Raw genomic sequence first — 13,715 nt, forward strand, 5'->3', positions numbered from 1 at the left:
GGTCCACATACATTCTGTTTTCCTCGTTTAACCAGAATCGTGTCGGTGGAGCTACCCGCGGGGGCCCGTAAGTTTGGGGTGCAGTTCCGCTGGTGGCAGCCGTACCACTCGGGGCGCGGCGTGGACGTGTGGGCGCTGGACGAGATCAGCATGACCTCGGTGCTGTTCAACACCATCAGCCTGGACTTCAGCAACGTGCTGGACGTCACCCAGAGCCTGGGCTTCTACCTGGGCCACGTGCAGCCCTACTGCCAGCACGACTGGACGCTCAGGTACGGCTGCGCACCAAGGGTGCTTAGGGGCGGTTTCATTCATTTATATACATAAACTAATCCAAAAACTTTTAAAAGCTTTCTTTTTTTTCTTTTTTCTTTCTTTAAAGTTGTTCAATTTAAATTGTTAACAATTTTTATTTTATTTTTTTTCATTATTCTTTATTTATCTCATCAATGGAACATTTGCCAGTTCAATTGGTACGTTAAGTTTAATTAAACAGTGCAGTTCTAACACGTCTTCTCTCCGTTGTGCTGTACTCGACAGTTTCTCTGGCGAGCCCAGCCCGGGCTCCAGCCTGCGCTACGTGGAGACCCAGTCCATGCAGATCGGAGCGTCCTACAGCCTGCAGTTCTCCCTGGTGATGGGCTGCGGCCGCCAGCCCTCCCCCCACATCGACACCCAGGTCCGCCTGGAGTTCTCCACCAACCACGGCCTGACCTGGCACCTGGTCAAGGAGGTGAGGGAAACACAACCCCTTTTTATCTCATTGGCTCCCCAGTCTCACGGTGGTTAGGTGAAGAGGAAAGTTAAAAAGAGGCAAACTTGCAGAAGTCAGAAACATTTACGAGCATGAATATTGATTTATTCATTATAGCCACAGTGATAATGTCTTGATAATTTGAGTCTTCAAATGGGCCACTTTGTTTCAGTTTTTTTTCCTGGAACATTAGCAAAGTGCCGTGTAATACTTGAATCAGCAGGGATCGGCAGGCTTCCCATGATTCAACAAAGATTTTCAGTGATGACAATTGGCTCATAAATATTCATAGCACACCCCAAGCTCCCGTCAAGATCTTTATTGCCTTTGGGAATGAATAGGTCTTAATGAATCCTCATTAACTGCCGTTGCAAATCCCAGAATGTGTGCAAAAATCTGATTTTCTTTGACACTTGAAGCTCGTAACAATACAAGAGTTACAAAACTCTACAAATGTTTAGTTGTACTTTCTTTCGGGAGATTAGGGTTATCCATATTCATCTGTGTGTAAGTGAAACTGTGTGTAAACATAAGTTATGTAGTGAAAGAATATTACTTTCTGTCAATTAACTGTCAGCCATTGCATTGTGTAATACAGACTGACAGCTGTTGTTGAAGAATAGCAATCTTTCTTGTCATTCTGGGCAAGAAATAGATCCTTTATCCCTGAAGTATCCTTACACAACATCGTCTGATGAGCGTCTAACCAAATCCTAACAAATCTGCCCCACTTTTAAGAATGAAACCAATAGCAAGAAGCCATCTGACCATCGTTGTATATTTACAATGGCTTTGTCCCCCACCCAGGCCTGCCTACCAGGGATGCCCAGCTGCTCTGAGTTCACAGCCCCCAGTGTATACCACCCCTCTGAGTTCAGAGACTGGAGACGCGTCACCCTGCCCCTGCCCCAGAAGACCTGGTGAGTACAACACACCGCCACCATGTGAGGACCAAATAAGGGATGTTGCTATGCTGTTTTGTTGTTGTTTGTCGAGTTTATAGTAATGGAGTTGCAGTGCTTTCAGGCCCCATTTGTTAAGCATTGCCTTAAAACACTGCAAGCGTTAGAGCTTCGATTCCCACAGGGGCCAGCGGTGCTCAGAAAGTATGCACTCGCTGTATTGTAAGATGCTTTTGAAATAGTTCAACTAATTGTACAAAATGACAGAATACCAATTTACAAAAATTCACAGCATAAACTGGATGGAGATTGCAGAAAAAAAATATTTAATGTAAGGCAGTTAGTAAATTTTAAACATCACAACATACACCGAGATTGATGAAATACTCACCACAGAGGGCATCGCAACCTCTCTTCCAATCAATCCCTCTCCCCCCCTGGGCTCCTCACTGAAGCTGCTCTGATCTCATTCCCTGAGGTCAGAGGGTCAGGGCGATAAACTGTAAAGCTGAAGCATTCATTGGGGCCCCCCGGTTGATCCAGACCTGATCCAGGTCACCACGGTCGTTGGATCAGTGTGACCCCAAACCGGAGCCCCCGCCATATCTCACCCTGTGCACCCCGTCTACAGCTCTACCTCTGCCTGTTTGCTTTACGTGCACTGGCACGCGCTGAATACTCTAAATAGTAGGGGTGTGACGAGATCTCGTGCCACGAGATCTCGCGAGATTAAACTCGACGATATTACCCGTTGCGTTAAAAATCGGTCTCGCGAGATTTGTGAGCTATCCAAACTTCTATTTGTGGCCTGTAGGGGCAGTAATGCGCCTTTGCTACGTCTAGCCTGCCAGAACCTAACGAAGGAGAAGGAAAAGAAGAAGAGGAGGAGAAGGAGGGGAAGCAGGGGAAGCAGCCATAGGCAGCCAGAATGACGTCCGAAAATACCCGTAATACCGTCGAAGATGCCCCCGCCACTTTTCAATCATTTGTTTGGCAACATTTTGGGTACCCGGCGGAAATGATGAATGGCAGTAGAGTGACTGATAAGACACTTGCCAAGTTGTCAGTGACATACTTGGTCAGACTCTGTTTGCACTATTTGCACTCTGTATTGATGGAGTAGAACTTTGATTTGGTTTCGCACACAATATTGTTTGCACTTGAAAAATGAGAATTATTTAATAAAATTTATTTTACTCCAACTTTTATAAATTTTAGTTTTAGTTTCAATTTCATGCATGTAAAGAGTTATAAAAAAACATTTCAAAATGCTTGTGCAACTCGGTTAAATAAAAGTCTGTTGGTCCAGTCATATTTATTGTCATTGTAGTTTTCTTAAAATCTCGTCTCGTCTCGTTCTCGTGAACCGAATATCGTGTCTCGTCTCGTCTCGTGAGCTGAGTGTATCGTCACACCCCTACTAAATAGCCATGGAAACATTGGAAAACAAACGAGGCGTGTAATAATAAAAATTATTTGGGCCTCCGTGGGTGATGCATACTGTTTGTGCAGATCAATATATGTTTTAGGATTTGAGAGAGTGTTATAAAATGCAACGTCTCTTTGGAGATCATGGATGGATTTTCGATAAAGAAAAGAAGTGTTAACAAACTTTAATGCTGGTGAGTTTTTGTGTGTGTGTGTGTGTGTGTGTGTGTGTGTGTGTGTGTGTGTGTGTGTGTGTGTGTGTGTGTGTGTGTGTGTGTGTGTGTGTGGTTGTGTGTGTGTGTGTGTGTGTGTGTGTGTGTGTGTGTGTGTGTGTGTGTGTGTGTGTGTGTGTGTGTGTGTGGTTGTGTGTGTGTGTGTGTGTGTGTGTGTGTGTGCAGGTCTAGTGCCACGCGGTTCCGCTGGATTCAGAACTACTACGGGGAGCAGGACGAGTGGGCCCTGGATGACATCTACATCGGCCAGCAGTGCCCCAGCATGTGCCACGGACACGGCTGGTGTGATCACGGACACTGCAGGTCAGTACACACACATACACACACACACACACACACACACACACACACACACACACACACACACACACACACACACACACACACACACACACACACACACACACACACACACACACACAGAATGATACACACACATGCATAAACACCCACACACACAAACAAACAATGACACACACACACAAACACACAACCACACAAACCTATGCACCAATACCCAAACACACACACATTCTCTCTCGCTCATCCCTACGCAAAAGTACACACACACGTACACACGCATTCTCTGGAGGGGATGTCAACGACCCATGTTCTCTCCCGCAGGTGTGATGACGGCTTCTCAGGGACCGACTGCCAGCCCTACATCCCGCTGTCCTCCAGCGTGCTCTCGGACTTCGAGTCCCAGGATGCACTGCTCGCCACGTGGCAGGAAGTGATCGGTGGAGAGGTGGTGACCCCGGACATGGGCTGCGGGGTGGTCTCCTCCGGTTCCTCCCTGTACTTCAGCAAGGTGAGATCTGCACACAAACACACAAAAAATATATAAATAACACTAACTTAAGGAACTTCACTCTTGAGGCACATTACTTACAATACTATATGTGTGTGTGTGTGTGTGTGTGTGTGTGTGTGTGTGTGTGTGTGTGTTTGTGTGTGTGTGTGTGTGTGTGTGTGTGTGTGTGTGTGTGTGTGTGTGTGTGTGTGTGTGTGTGTGTGTGTGTGTGTGTGTGTGTGTGTGTGTGTGTGTGTGTGTGTGTGTGTGTCTGTACGTGTGTGACAGGCTGGGCTGAGGCAGCTGGTGAGCTGGGACTTGGACACGGAGTGGGCGGAGTTTGTGCAGTTCTACCTGCGAGTGGGCGGAGACTGGGCGGAGTGCAACCAGGCGGACAGCCGGGAGGAAGGGGTGCTGCTGCAGTACAGCAACGACGGGGGCATCAGCTGGGGCCTCATCGCCGAGATGTACTTCACTGACTTCACCAAGCCACGGTACTACCTCCACGCTACTATACTGTACGACAGCTATACTGCTATACTGTATGAGGTCTAGACTGCAACACTGTGCCAGGTCTACACTGCAACACTGTACGAGGTCTACACTGCAAGACTGTACGACGTCTAAACTGTTATACCGTATGAGGTCCACACTGCACCGACGTCTACACTGCAACACTGTACGACGTCTTAACTACTTCACTGTACGACGCCTCACTGCTACCCTGTAGTTCGTATACTAAACTATACAATACTAAACTGTACTCTTAACTGAGGTAATTGAGGAGAACTCCACAATACACAACCATTGAGTTAATGTCAGATGATATTTATAATACTATTACTTGAGTTGTAATACTGTTAAAAAACATTGATATTGGTTCCACACTGCAGTATTTAAAGGGGACCTATTATGCTTTTTCGACTTTTATGACCTATAAACGTTGTTATAATGATTGATAGTCATGTTTAACCGTACTAAAGTGTCAAATAATGACGTACATGCATTTCGACGTATTCCCTGCTGACAGTCTGGGGTGGCTGTGCAGAGCGCTAAACACTCGGGACAACGTTTGCGATTCACTTGTTCACATTTCCGGGAAATCATCTGCGTAGAGGCACTCCTGCCGCGCCCCCATATGCCTGGTCAAATCTGCCCGCGCGCGCGCTTCAAGGAAGGTAACCAATCACAACAGAGTTGGGTTGGCAGGAGGGTTGACAGAGAATGCTGAGTTTCCCGAAAATCGACATTGTTTTTTGTGTATGGTTAAACATGACTATCAATCATTATAACAACGTTTTTAGGTCATAAAAGTCGAAAAAGCATAATAGGTCCCCTTTAACCAATAATCGTCCATAACTACGACCACGCCGCGTCCAACAGCTTCGTCCACTACGAGCTGCCTCTGTCGTCCAAGACCCCCTCCACCCGCTTCCGCTGGTGGCAGCCCCTGCACTCGGGGGACGGCTACGACCAGTGGGCCATCGACGACGTCATCATCCTGTCGGAGCGGGAGAAGCACATCATCCCCATGGCCAACCCCACCCTGCCCCAGGTCAGAGAGAGGCTCCTCACGCGTCTCCTGTCTGTCAGCAGCTACCTGAGATCGCTCCACAGGGGGCGGGGAAGCACTGAATGTCCCGTAAAAGTATTTTATTTAGGAGACAGGGAGAGCAGGACTGGGTGGTGGGGAGAGGGGGGCAGGATACTGTCTTGACTTGGGTGTTCAGCTCCAAACCAAAAGGTTTGTTTCCGAACATTCTGAGGGCCCATCGCTGTAACTGATTGAAACTGTTTTTTTTTTTTTCTAGGCTACACTGGCAAATCTATCAACTTTTGTTTTCAGTGTGGCTTATCTTTTTAATATTTTTTGTTTTTATTTGATTGTACTCTACATCGTGCAGTTTTTAATATGCACTATTTTCTTTATGGGAGAAAGCAATGATTTTTACCAGTAGGCCCCCTTGAGCAAGGTGTCGGTAGTAAGGGGGTGTTTCTAACCCCCTGACTACCTGGAAAAAAACATATGCTAAATGGCATAATCATTTTGAATATGATCGCTGTGTTGACGGTGAAGATAAGTGCGGCCATACAACACGGTGATTCTGACCCCGAGTCTCTCCATCGCCGTCGATCCAGAACTTCTACGAGAAGCCGGCGTTCGACTACCCCCTGAACCAGATGAGCGTGTGGCTGATGCTGGGGAACGAGGGCATGGAGCGGGACAGCAACAACAGCTTCTGCACGCCCACGCCCTCCGCCATGGTGTTCGGCCGCTCCGACGGGGACCGCGTGGCCGTCACCCGGGACCTGGTGCTGCGGCCGGGATACACCCTCCAGTTTAAGGTAGGCTCAGCGTACGAAGGTAACAGGGACCCGGGACGAATGAGAGGCCGGAGCATAGGGAGATTGATGAATTGTAAGTTCGGTCTCCAACTCTGTCAGCCTGTTATTGCTTGTTTTCTGCCATGCTGGTCTTCTACTCTAATTTCTTCTCTCTCTCTCTCTCTCTCTCTCTCTCCCCTCCTCTCCTATCTCCTTTGTTTCTCTCTCTCTCTTTCTCTCTCTCTCTCTCTTTCTCTCTCTCTCTCTCTCTCTCTCTCTCTCTCTCTCTCTCTCTCTCTTCTCTCTCTCTCTCTCTCTCTCTCTCTCTCTCTCTCTCTCTCTCTCTCTCTCTCTCTCTCTCTCTCTCTCTCTCTCTCTCCCCCTCTCTCTCTGCCCCCCCCCGCCCCCCCCCGCCCCTCCCCCCCCCAGCTGAACATCGGCTGTGAGCCGGACTTCAGCACGTCGGCCCCGGTGCTGCTGCAGTACTCCCATGACGCGGGCCGCACCTGGGCCCTGGTGAAGGAGGGCTGCTACCCGGGCAGCCCGGGCGCGGGGGGCTGCGAGGGCAGCGGGCGCGAGCTCCGGGAGCCCAGCGTCTACAACACGGGCGACTACGAGCAGTGGACCCGGGTCACCGTGCTTGTACCGCGCAACGTGGCAGCCAGGTACCCGGGATCCACTCGTATTGGTCTTTTGAGCGGCCATGCAATTGTTTTGATGTCCAACCTTTGACCTGCATTTTTGATCGTGTAGGTAACGGTAGAATCAAAACGTTAGACGAATCAGCTGTCTAATCAAGTCAAAGTCAAATGTATTCGTAATCCCTGAATAGTTAATCAGTTCCAGTATTAAGGGCATAACTATGTTCACAATGTGAGGAGTGCGATCTAGCTATTGTTATTTGTAGACTGCATTTTTAACCCTGAAAGTAACTGTCAGCTCCACCAATGAATAAAATAATGTGTAACTGAAGGGTGTTTACTGCATTCAGCTGGTTATCCATGATTCTGGTGTGTTCTCCTCCTCCTCCTCCTCCTCCTCCTCCTCTGTCACAGCAAAACGAGGTTCCGCTGGTTCCAGGAGAGCAGCCAGTTCCGGGACGCCCCCGCCTTCGCTCTGGACGGGGTCTACATCTCCGAGCCCTGTCCCAATCACTGTGGGGGGCACGGGGACTGCATCTCCGGCGTCTGCTTCTGTGACATGGGGTTCACAGGTAGGATTGAGGACAGATCGCACCGGGCCGATCACGACTCAACTGGACACTGAGACGCAGAAATACCAGACACACAGACATATTTTCATTTTTATTTTATCTTATCCTAGCTGTCTTTGTTGTGTATGGGGAAGGGGTTAACCTAACGATTGTTAGTGCTGGGCACTTGGTTCTATGAACATCCTTGCTGGACCAACAGCGATATATTGTTTCTCTTTCTTCTGAAAAATGTACTTATTGCAGGTCGCTTTGGATAAAAGTGTCTGCTAAATGCCCCAAATGTAAGAGTAAAAGTAAAATCCAAGTGTCCCCCTTGTGGTGTCTGTCCCTCCAGTGGAGCAGGACAGCTGTGTGCCGGCGGTGGCCAGCCCCCCTGAGCTGTCGGAGGGCTTCGAGGGGAAGCTCAGTCCCCTGTGGCAGACCCTGAGCGGGGGTCAGGTCGGCGGGGGCTGCGGGACCATCAGCGAGGGCAAGGCGCTCTACTTCAGCAGCCCCGGGAGGCGGGAGGCCCGCACCGTGCCCCTGGACACCACCAACACACGGTCAGGACCAGACGTGTTCCCAGACCATTGTGTTCCTTCCCAATACCGATTAGGATTCCTGAGCTTTGAGTATATATATAGTTATAGAGTATATACACATACAGCATCTTGCATTGTAACTTTTTTATTCAGAACTAGATCGTTTACATTTATAATCTATCGAATTATAATAATACATTTGTATTATTGTAGTTGTCGTAATAAATCCCCCATGTTTTCCCGACTTGGTAGCTCGTGGGTGAGGGATGAGGTGTTTCCCATTCCGACTTTCCATCTCAGACCTTTGATGAATGCAGCATATACACAGCACGTGTTTGTGCTGTTCTTTGCCTGTGTTGTAAATGAGCTAGTCACATGATGGTATCAGATCGACACATAGACTCGCGTACCCGCCAATACCCGATACTGCATTTCAGGAAGTATCGGCGGTATTTCCGATACTGGTATCGGTATCGGATCAGCTCCAGTCAGGACCCCACTCCTTACGCCTGTTGGATTACACACTGGGATAGAACCGCGTCTGTACCATCAACCTGTTGTTGTCGTTGAACAGGCTGGTGCAGTTCTACATCCGGATCGGCAGCAAGAGTCTAGGGCCCACCTGCACACGCCCTCGCTCACGCAACGAAGGTAAGGAAACACAGTGTTAAAATGAGGTTAAGACGTTTAGATTGGATGATGTTGAGTGTGTTGATAAGAGGTCGTAGATGGGAGATTAGGGGTAGTTTCAGGACAAAAATACCCCTTTTGTGATGCACAGTACTCTCTGCTGGTCCTGGCCACCACATCCTCCACTTTGACATCGGGTCTCACGGGAGCTAAGGTCTACTCTATCTACTTGTCCTCATGAATGCTCTTTGCGTACAAGTGGATGTAATCCATCCTGTGTAGCACGGGCGGGCAACTGTATCCCCTGCGTCGCCCTTCCTCCGTGATTCAAAGCCTTTCCTGGGCCTCCTCATCAGCAGATTGCTGATCGCAGATTTTTAGCCTGAAGGCTAAACCCTCAAGGCTCTGTCTGATCTCACTTACTAGGATAAAGGGCTAACTGTTGGCCTTCAAACCATGTCTGAGGCCTTTAAGCTATTATCTGGGGCTCTATCGTATACGATTGACTTACACACTAGAAGTTTCCAACCTTTTTTGTCCCGTAATCCCGTATTTATCTAGGAAATCATTGTGACCAAAAGCTTCTTAGATTGCTGTGCATTTAATTCCTGGTACATATTTTGAACCCAGCCAACATCTGATGATAATATTGACTTCCGAGTGAAGTGGTAATGCTTGCTGTTGGCTATGAATCATTAGTCAGTCTTTTTGTATATACAAATATATATAAATATATATAGCAACCTTTACCATTTAAAAAGATTTAATCAAAAGTGCAACGTCAAACAACATTGTTTATTAGCCAGCCATCTCCAAGAACCCCTCCAGCATTTAACGCTACCCCAAGTGGGGTCACGACCCCCTGGGTGGGGACCCGTCCCACCCTCTGTCCCCGTGCAGCGACTGAGCGCCGTCCTCGTGTTTCTCCAGGCGTGGTGGTGCAGTTCTCCACCAACAACGGCGTCAAGTGGCAGTTCCTGAGGGAGCTGGACTTCGGCTCCTTCCTGGAGCCCCAGGTGGTGACCATCGAGCTGCCCCCCGCCGCCAAGACCCCCTACACCGTGTTCCGCTGGTGGCAGCCCCAACAGGGTGGGTGGTACGGAGGGGAGACACACACATTTACGCCATTCAGTTGCTTAGCAGAGGCTTTTTATCTGAGGTTGACTGACAAGCGAGGAGAATGCGAAATGCGAAACATTTCAAAGTGCTGCAAGCTGCAATTTTCAAAATAAAAGTACTGTGAGTTTAGACTAAAGGAATCTTTAGTGCATACTTAACACACACACACACACACACACACACACACACACACACACACACACACACACACACACACAAAAACTGCACCTCTTTAGTGTGGCACTGTTATTCACACTTTTATTAATTTTAAATGTGAATCCTTCTTCAATGCTTGTGCCTTACCCTCTGCCCATTGGTCGGTTCTCCGTGCAGGAAAGCACTCTGCGCAGTGGGCGCTGGATGACGTCCTGGTGGGCATGAACGACAGCTCCAGGACGGGCTTCCACGACCGCTTTGACGGCATCGCCCCCCTGCGGCACAACTGGTACCGCATCCAGGGAGGGGAGGTGACCGTGGACTGCCTGTCCCTGGACACGGCGCTCACCTTCAACTCTGAGGCTATTGACAGTGGGTGACACGCACACACACACACACACACAAACACACACACACACACACGCACGAACACGCAAAGACACACACACACGCACGCACACATACACACGCACGAACACGCAAAGGCACACACACACACACATAAATCATACATTTAAGATGCCCCCGCTTACAGTTTAGCCTACACATGCATGCACATTCTGGCATACATATTCTCATATTCATATGCACATAGAAAGTGTACATATATATCTATATATATAAATATATATATATATATATATTTATAATTATTATATTTTTTTTTCTCTATTCGCATGCCCACACAAACACATGCAGTTAAACATATACGAGCCAGTACATACTTGCATACATATCAGCACGCACAGGCATAAACACAAACACATTTGCATATTCTCATTCATAAAATGCATTAATATGTATAGATTACAAAATAAACTACACATGATGTAAAGTGACAAGAAGAAAAAAAAACGGATGACCCACCGCAACACCAAGGGCGACATAACTGTGGCAGTGGCATTAAGGAGTAACAGGATTAGGAACCGGCATCGCAGCGCCGCGACCACAGCCGGCCAAGGGGAGAGATCCACTCGCGCGTCGCCCACGGGTCCTCCATTATTAATGAGGACAAATCTGAGTATCAGGCGAGCTATTACCGCCTTATTTATACATAAGCACCATGCTGGGGCACTCATCACTTTGGGCAAATATTGCATCAGCGCCACGGGGAGCCATCCATTACACAGACCGGGCAAAGCTAATTTGGCAACGCATCCATAAACATTAAAAACTGAAATTAAATGTAAATTGGTGAGCCGGAAAACTGCATACTGTGGAATTTCCTGGCCTTTCCTGTTAAAATTGTAGCGCACACTTCATTGCAACACACTTCACCAATTAATCACCCAATTTATGTCCCATGTACTGCCTACTTTATAGTCTATCATGTTTAATATCTTGAAATAGAAAAAACAGATTAAAATATAATCTTAAAATAGTTAGAATTTATGATTTGATTCTATTAAAGCCACATTCACATTCATTATCTGCTGTCAAATGCTGTGATTAAAACTCTGTATCACAAATTTGTCTTCAGGAAATTTACCGAGGCGTTATATCTCCAAGAAGTTCTCAGGCAAACTTCCACCAGTGGTAGACATCTTCTTTCGAACGAATATGGAACCAAGATAGCTGCTCCGTAAATAAGGCCCATTGCCTCCACGACCGCACTGCACGGGAACACAGACGCGTGGACTGTAATCGAATGAAACCCAGAGTGACTTTAAACGTCCTTCTTCCTCACCTACAAAGCCCTTCTCCCTGTCCCCGCTGTCCCCCACAGAGAAGCCCCGGTACGCAGAGAGCTGGGACTTTGAGGTCTCCGGCTCGTCCTTCCTGCAGTTTGAGATCAGCATGGGCTGCAGCAAGTCCACGTCCTTCTCCCACGGCGTGCGGCTGGAGTACTCCACCGACTGCGGCCGCCACTGGGCCCTCATCACGCCCGAGTGCGTGCCCCCGGCCATCGGCTGCGCGGGCTACACCCAGAGCTCCGTCTACACCTCCACCCAGTACAAGCACTGGAGGAGGGTCACCGTCTACCTGCCCAGCGCTGCCAAGTGAGCTCCGCCACGCGTTGAGTTAAATGTGTTGATATAAATATAAAAGTATTTATCGTAGTCATTTACCTGTCACTAGGGAGCGCACAGTTAGGACTACTAAACGATATACTAGGATTTGATATACTACTACTATACTTTGCGTGTGCCTTGAGTTTATCGCCGTTATTGCGGGGCTGTAAAGTGATGCAGTGGAGAGCTATAGATATATGGACTCAACAAGTTGCGTAAGAACAATTATTGGAGGTTTCATTGTGACTTCCTGATTTGCGACCCAGGTTGTGTTTATGAAGGAGGCATGGTGAAGTACATTTTTTTCTTCATTCATACATAGTTTTAGGGCGGCAATCTATCCATAAGTGTAATTGGGGCAAGATTGTCAGTTTTTTTCAATCTGGTGGTTCAAGAGAGTACTGCAGGGGCTACATTGGATTTTACTCTTGAAATAGACATTTTCCATGATATGTATTCCATTGTAATGTAATCCATTGATGTTTTGTGTTTATTTGTGTTTAAAATAAACCTGCTGGGAGCATGAGCAGCATTGCTCACTTTCTTTCCATTGTTTCCCACTGGGAGTTGTATATAAGGGGGATTGTGTATCTTGGCCCAGTCAATCACAATGTACCTGGAAGCCTCCTTAAATAAATGTCTATTTGTGGCTTTGGATTCAAAGCGTCTGCTCGATGACAAGTGCCTGAGAAGTAAACGGTGTTTGGACTGTTTCCCACGCAGTTCCCCCAGGACCCGGTTCCGCTGGATCCAGACTCACTTCACCCCGGGGGCGGAGGGCTGGGCCCTGGACAACGTGCTGCTGGCCCCCGGCTGCCCCTGGATGTGCTCCGGCCACGGTCTGTGTGACAACGGACGATGTGTGTAAGTGCCAACCTTCGCTCAGGACAAGGGATTTCACACTTGATATTCAATTGTTTTTTTATTCTTATTTTTTTTTCTTATTCTTATTTTCTATTTTTCTCTCCTGGTTTATTTTTCAACCTCTTTCTTCTGTGATTAAATAAGTTGTACATGAGCACAAGTGCTGTTACATTTATTGAACAATATCAATAATTTCCCTCTTTCATTCTTCTCTCTCTTACTCTCGCTCTTTTCCTTCCTCTATCTCTTCTCCCTATCTCCCTTCCTCCATCTCCCAACCACGATCTCTTTCTCTATCCATTCTCTCCCTCTGTCTCCCTCCCTCTCTCTCCCTCCCTCCCTCCCTCTCCCTGTCTCCCTCTCTCTCCCTCCCTCCCTGTCTCCCTCCCCCTCCCTCTCTCTCCCTCCCTCCCTCCCTCTCCCTGTCTCCCTCTCTCTCCCTCCCTCCCTCCCTCTCCCTCCCTCTCCCTCCCCCCCAGGTGTGATAAGGGCTACGGAGGCAGCCACTGTGTGCCCCTGGTGGCCCTGCCGTCGGTGCTGAGGGACGACTTCAACGAGAACCTGCAGCAGGAGACGTGGCCGGAGGTGTACGGGGTGGAGCGGGGCACGCTCAGCGGGGAGCCCCTCAAGTCGGGCACCGCCCTCATCTTCAAAGGGGTGAGGAGGGGAGGGGGGCCGCCGTGAACACTCCAACATCCACACCAGCATTACAGGAGAGTTAAGAGACCGGATGAGGAAAGAGCTGTATCAACAACAAGATTTCAC

At 48.2% G+C, this 13,715-nt stretch overlaps 1 protein-coding gene across 2 annotated transcripts in view; it reads left to right on the forward strand.

Annotated features, from left to right (window-relative positions):
- Positions 1 to 13,715, forward strand: part of reln (reelin) — a 99,807-nt gene that overhangs the window by 70,972 nt on the left and 15,120 nt on the right. For both annotated transcript variants that reach the window (XM_060060486.1, XM_060060487.1), the window contains exons 20-36: positions 36 to 272; positions 541 to 733; positions 1,562 to 1,674; positions 3,483 to 3,620; positions 3,942 to 4,128; positions 4,399 to 4,604; positions 5,494 to 5,665; positions 6,250 to 6,456; positions 6,865 to 7,100; positions 7,491 to 7,648; positions 7,983 to 8,190; positions 8,744 to 8,820; positions 9,730 to 9,888; positions 10,252 to 10,446; positions 11,801 to 12,074; positions 12,810 to 12,950; positions 13,430 to 13,607. In XM_060060486.1, the coding sequence (XP_059916469.1) occupies positions 36 to 272; positions 541 to 733; positions 1,562 to 1,674; positions 3,483 to 3,620; positions 3,942 to 4,128; positions 4,399 to 4,604; positions 5,494 to 5,665; positions 6,250 to 6,456; positions 6,865 to 7,100; positions 7,491 to 7,648; positions 7,983 to 8,190; positions 8,744 to 8,820; positions 9,730 to 9,888; positions 10,252 to 10,446; positions 11,801 to 12,074; positions 12,810 to 12,950; positions 13,430 to 13,607 (3,079 nt within the window). The remainder of the gene's footprint in view (positions 1 to 35; positions 273 to 540; positions 734 to 1,561; positions 1,675 to 3,482; positions 3,621 to 3,941; positions 4,129 to 4,398; positions 4,605 to 5,493; positions 5,666 to 6,249; positions 6,457 to 6,864; positions 7,101 to 7,490; positions 7,649 to 7,982; positions 8,191 to 8,743; positions 8,821 to 9,729; positions 9,889 to 10,251; positions 10,447 to 11,800; positions 12,075 to 12,809; positions 12,951 to 13,429; positions 13,608 to 13,715) is intronic.

This window comes from Gadus macrocephalus, chromosome 9, assembly GCF_031168955.1.
Source record: "Gadus macrocephalus chromosome 9, ASM3116895v1".
Classification (NCBI taxonomy): Eukaryota; Metazoa; Chordata; class Actinopteri; order Gadiformes; family Gadidae; genus Gadus; species Gadus macrocephalus.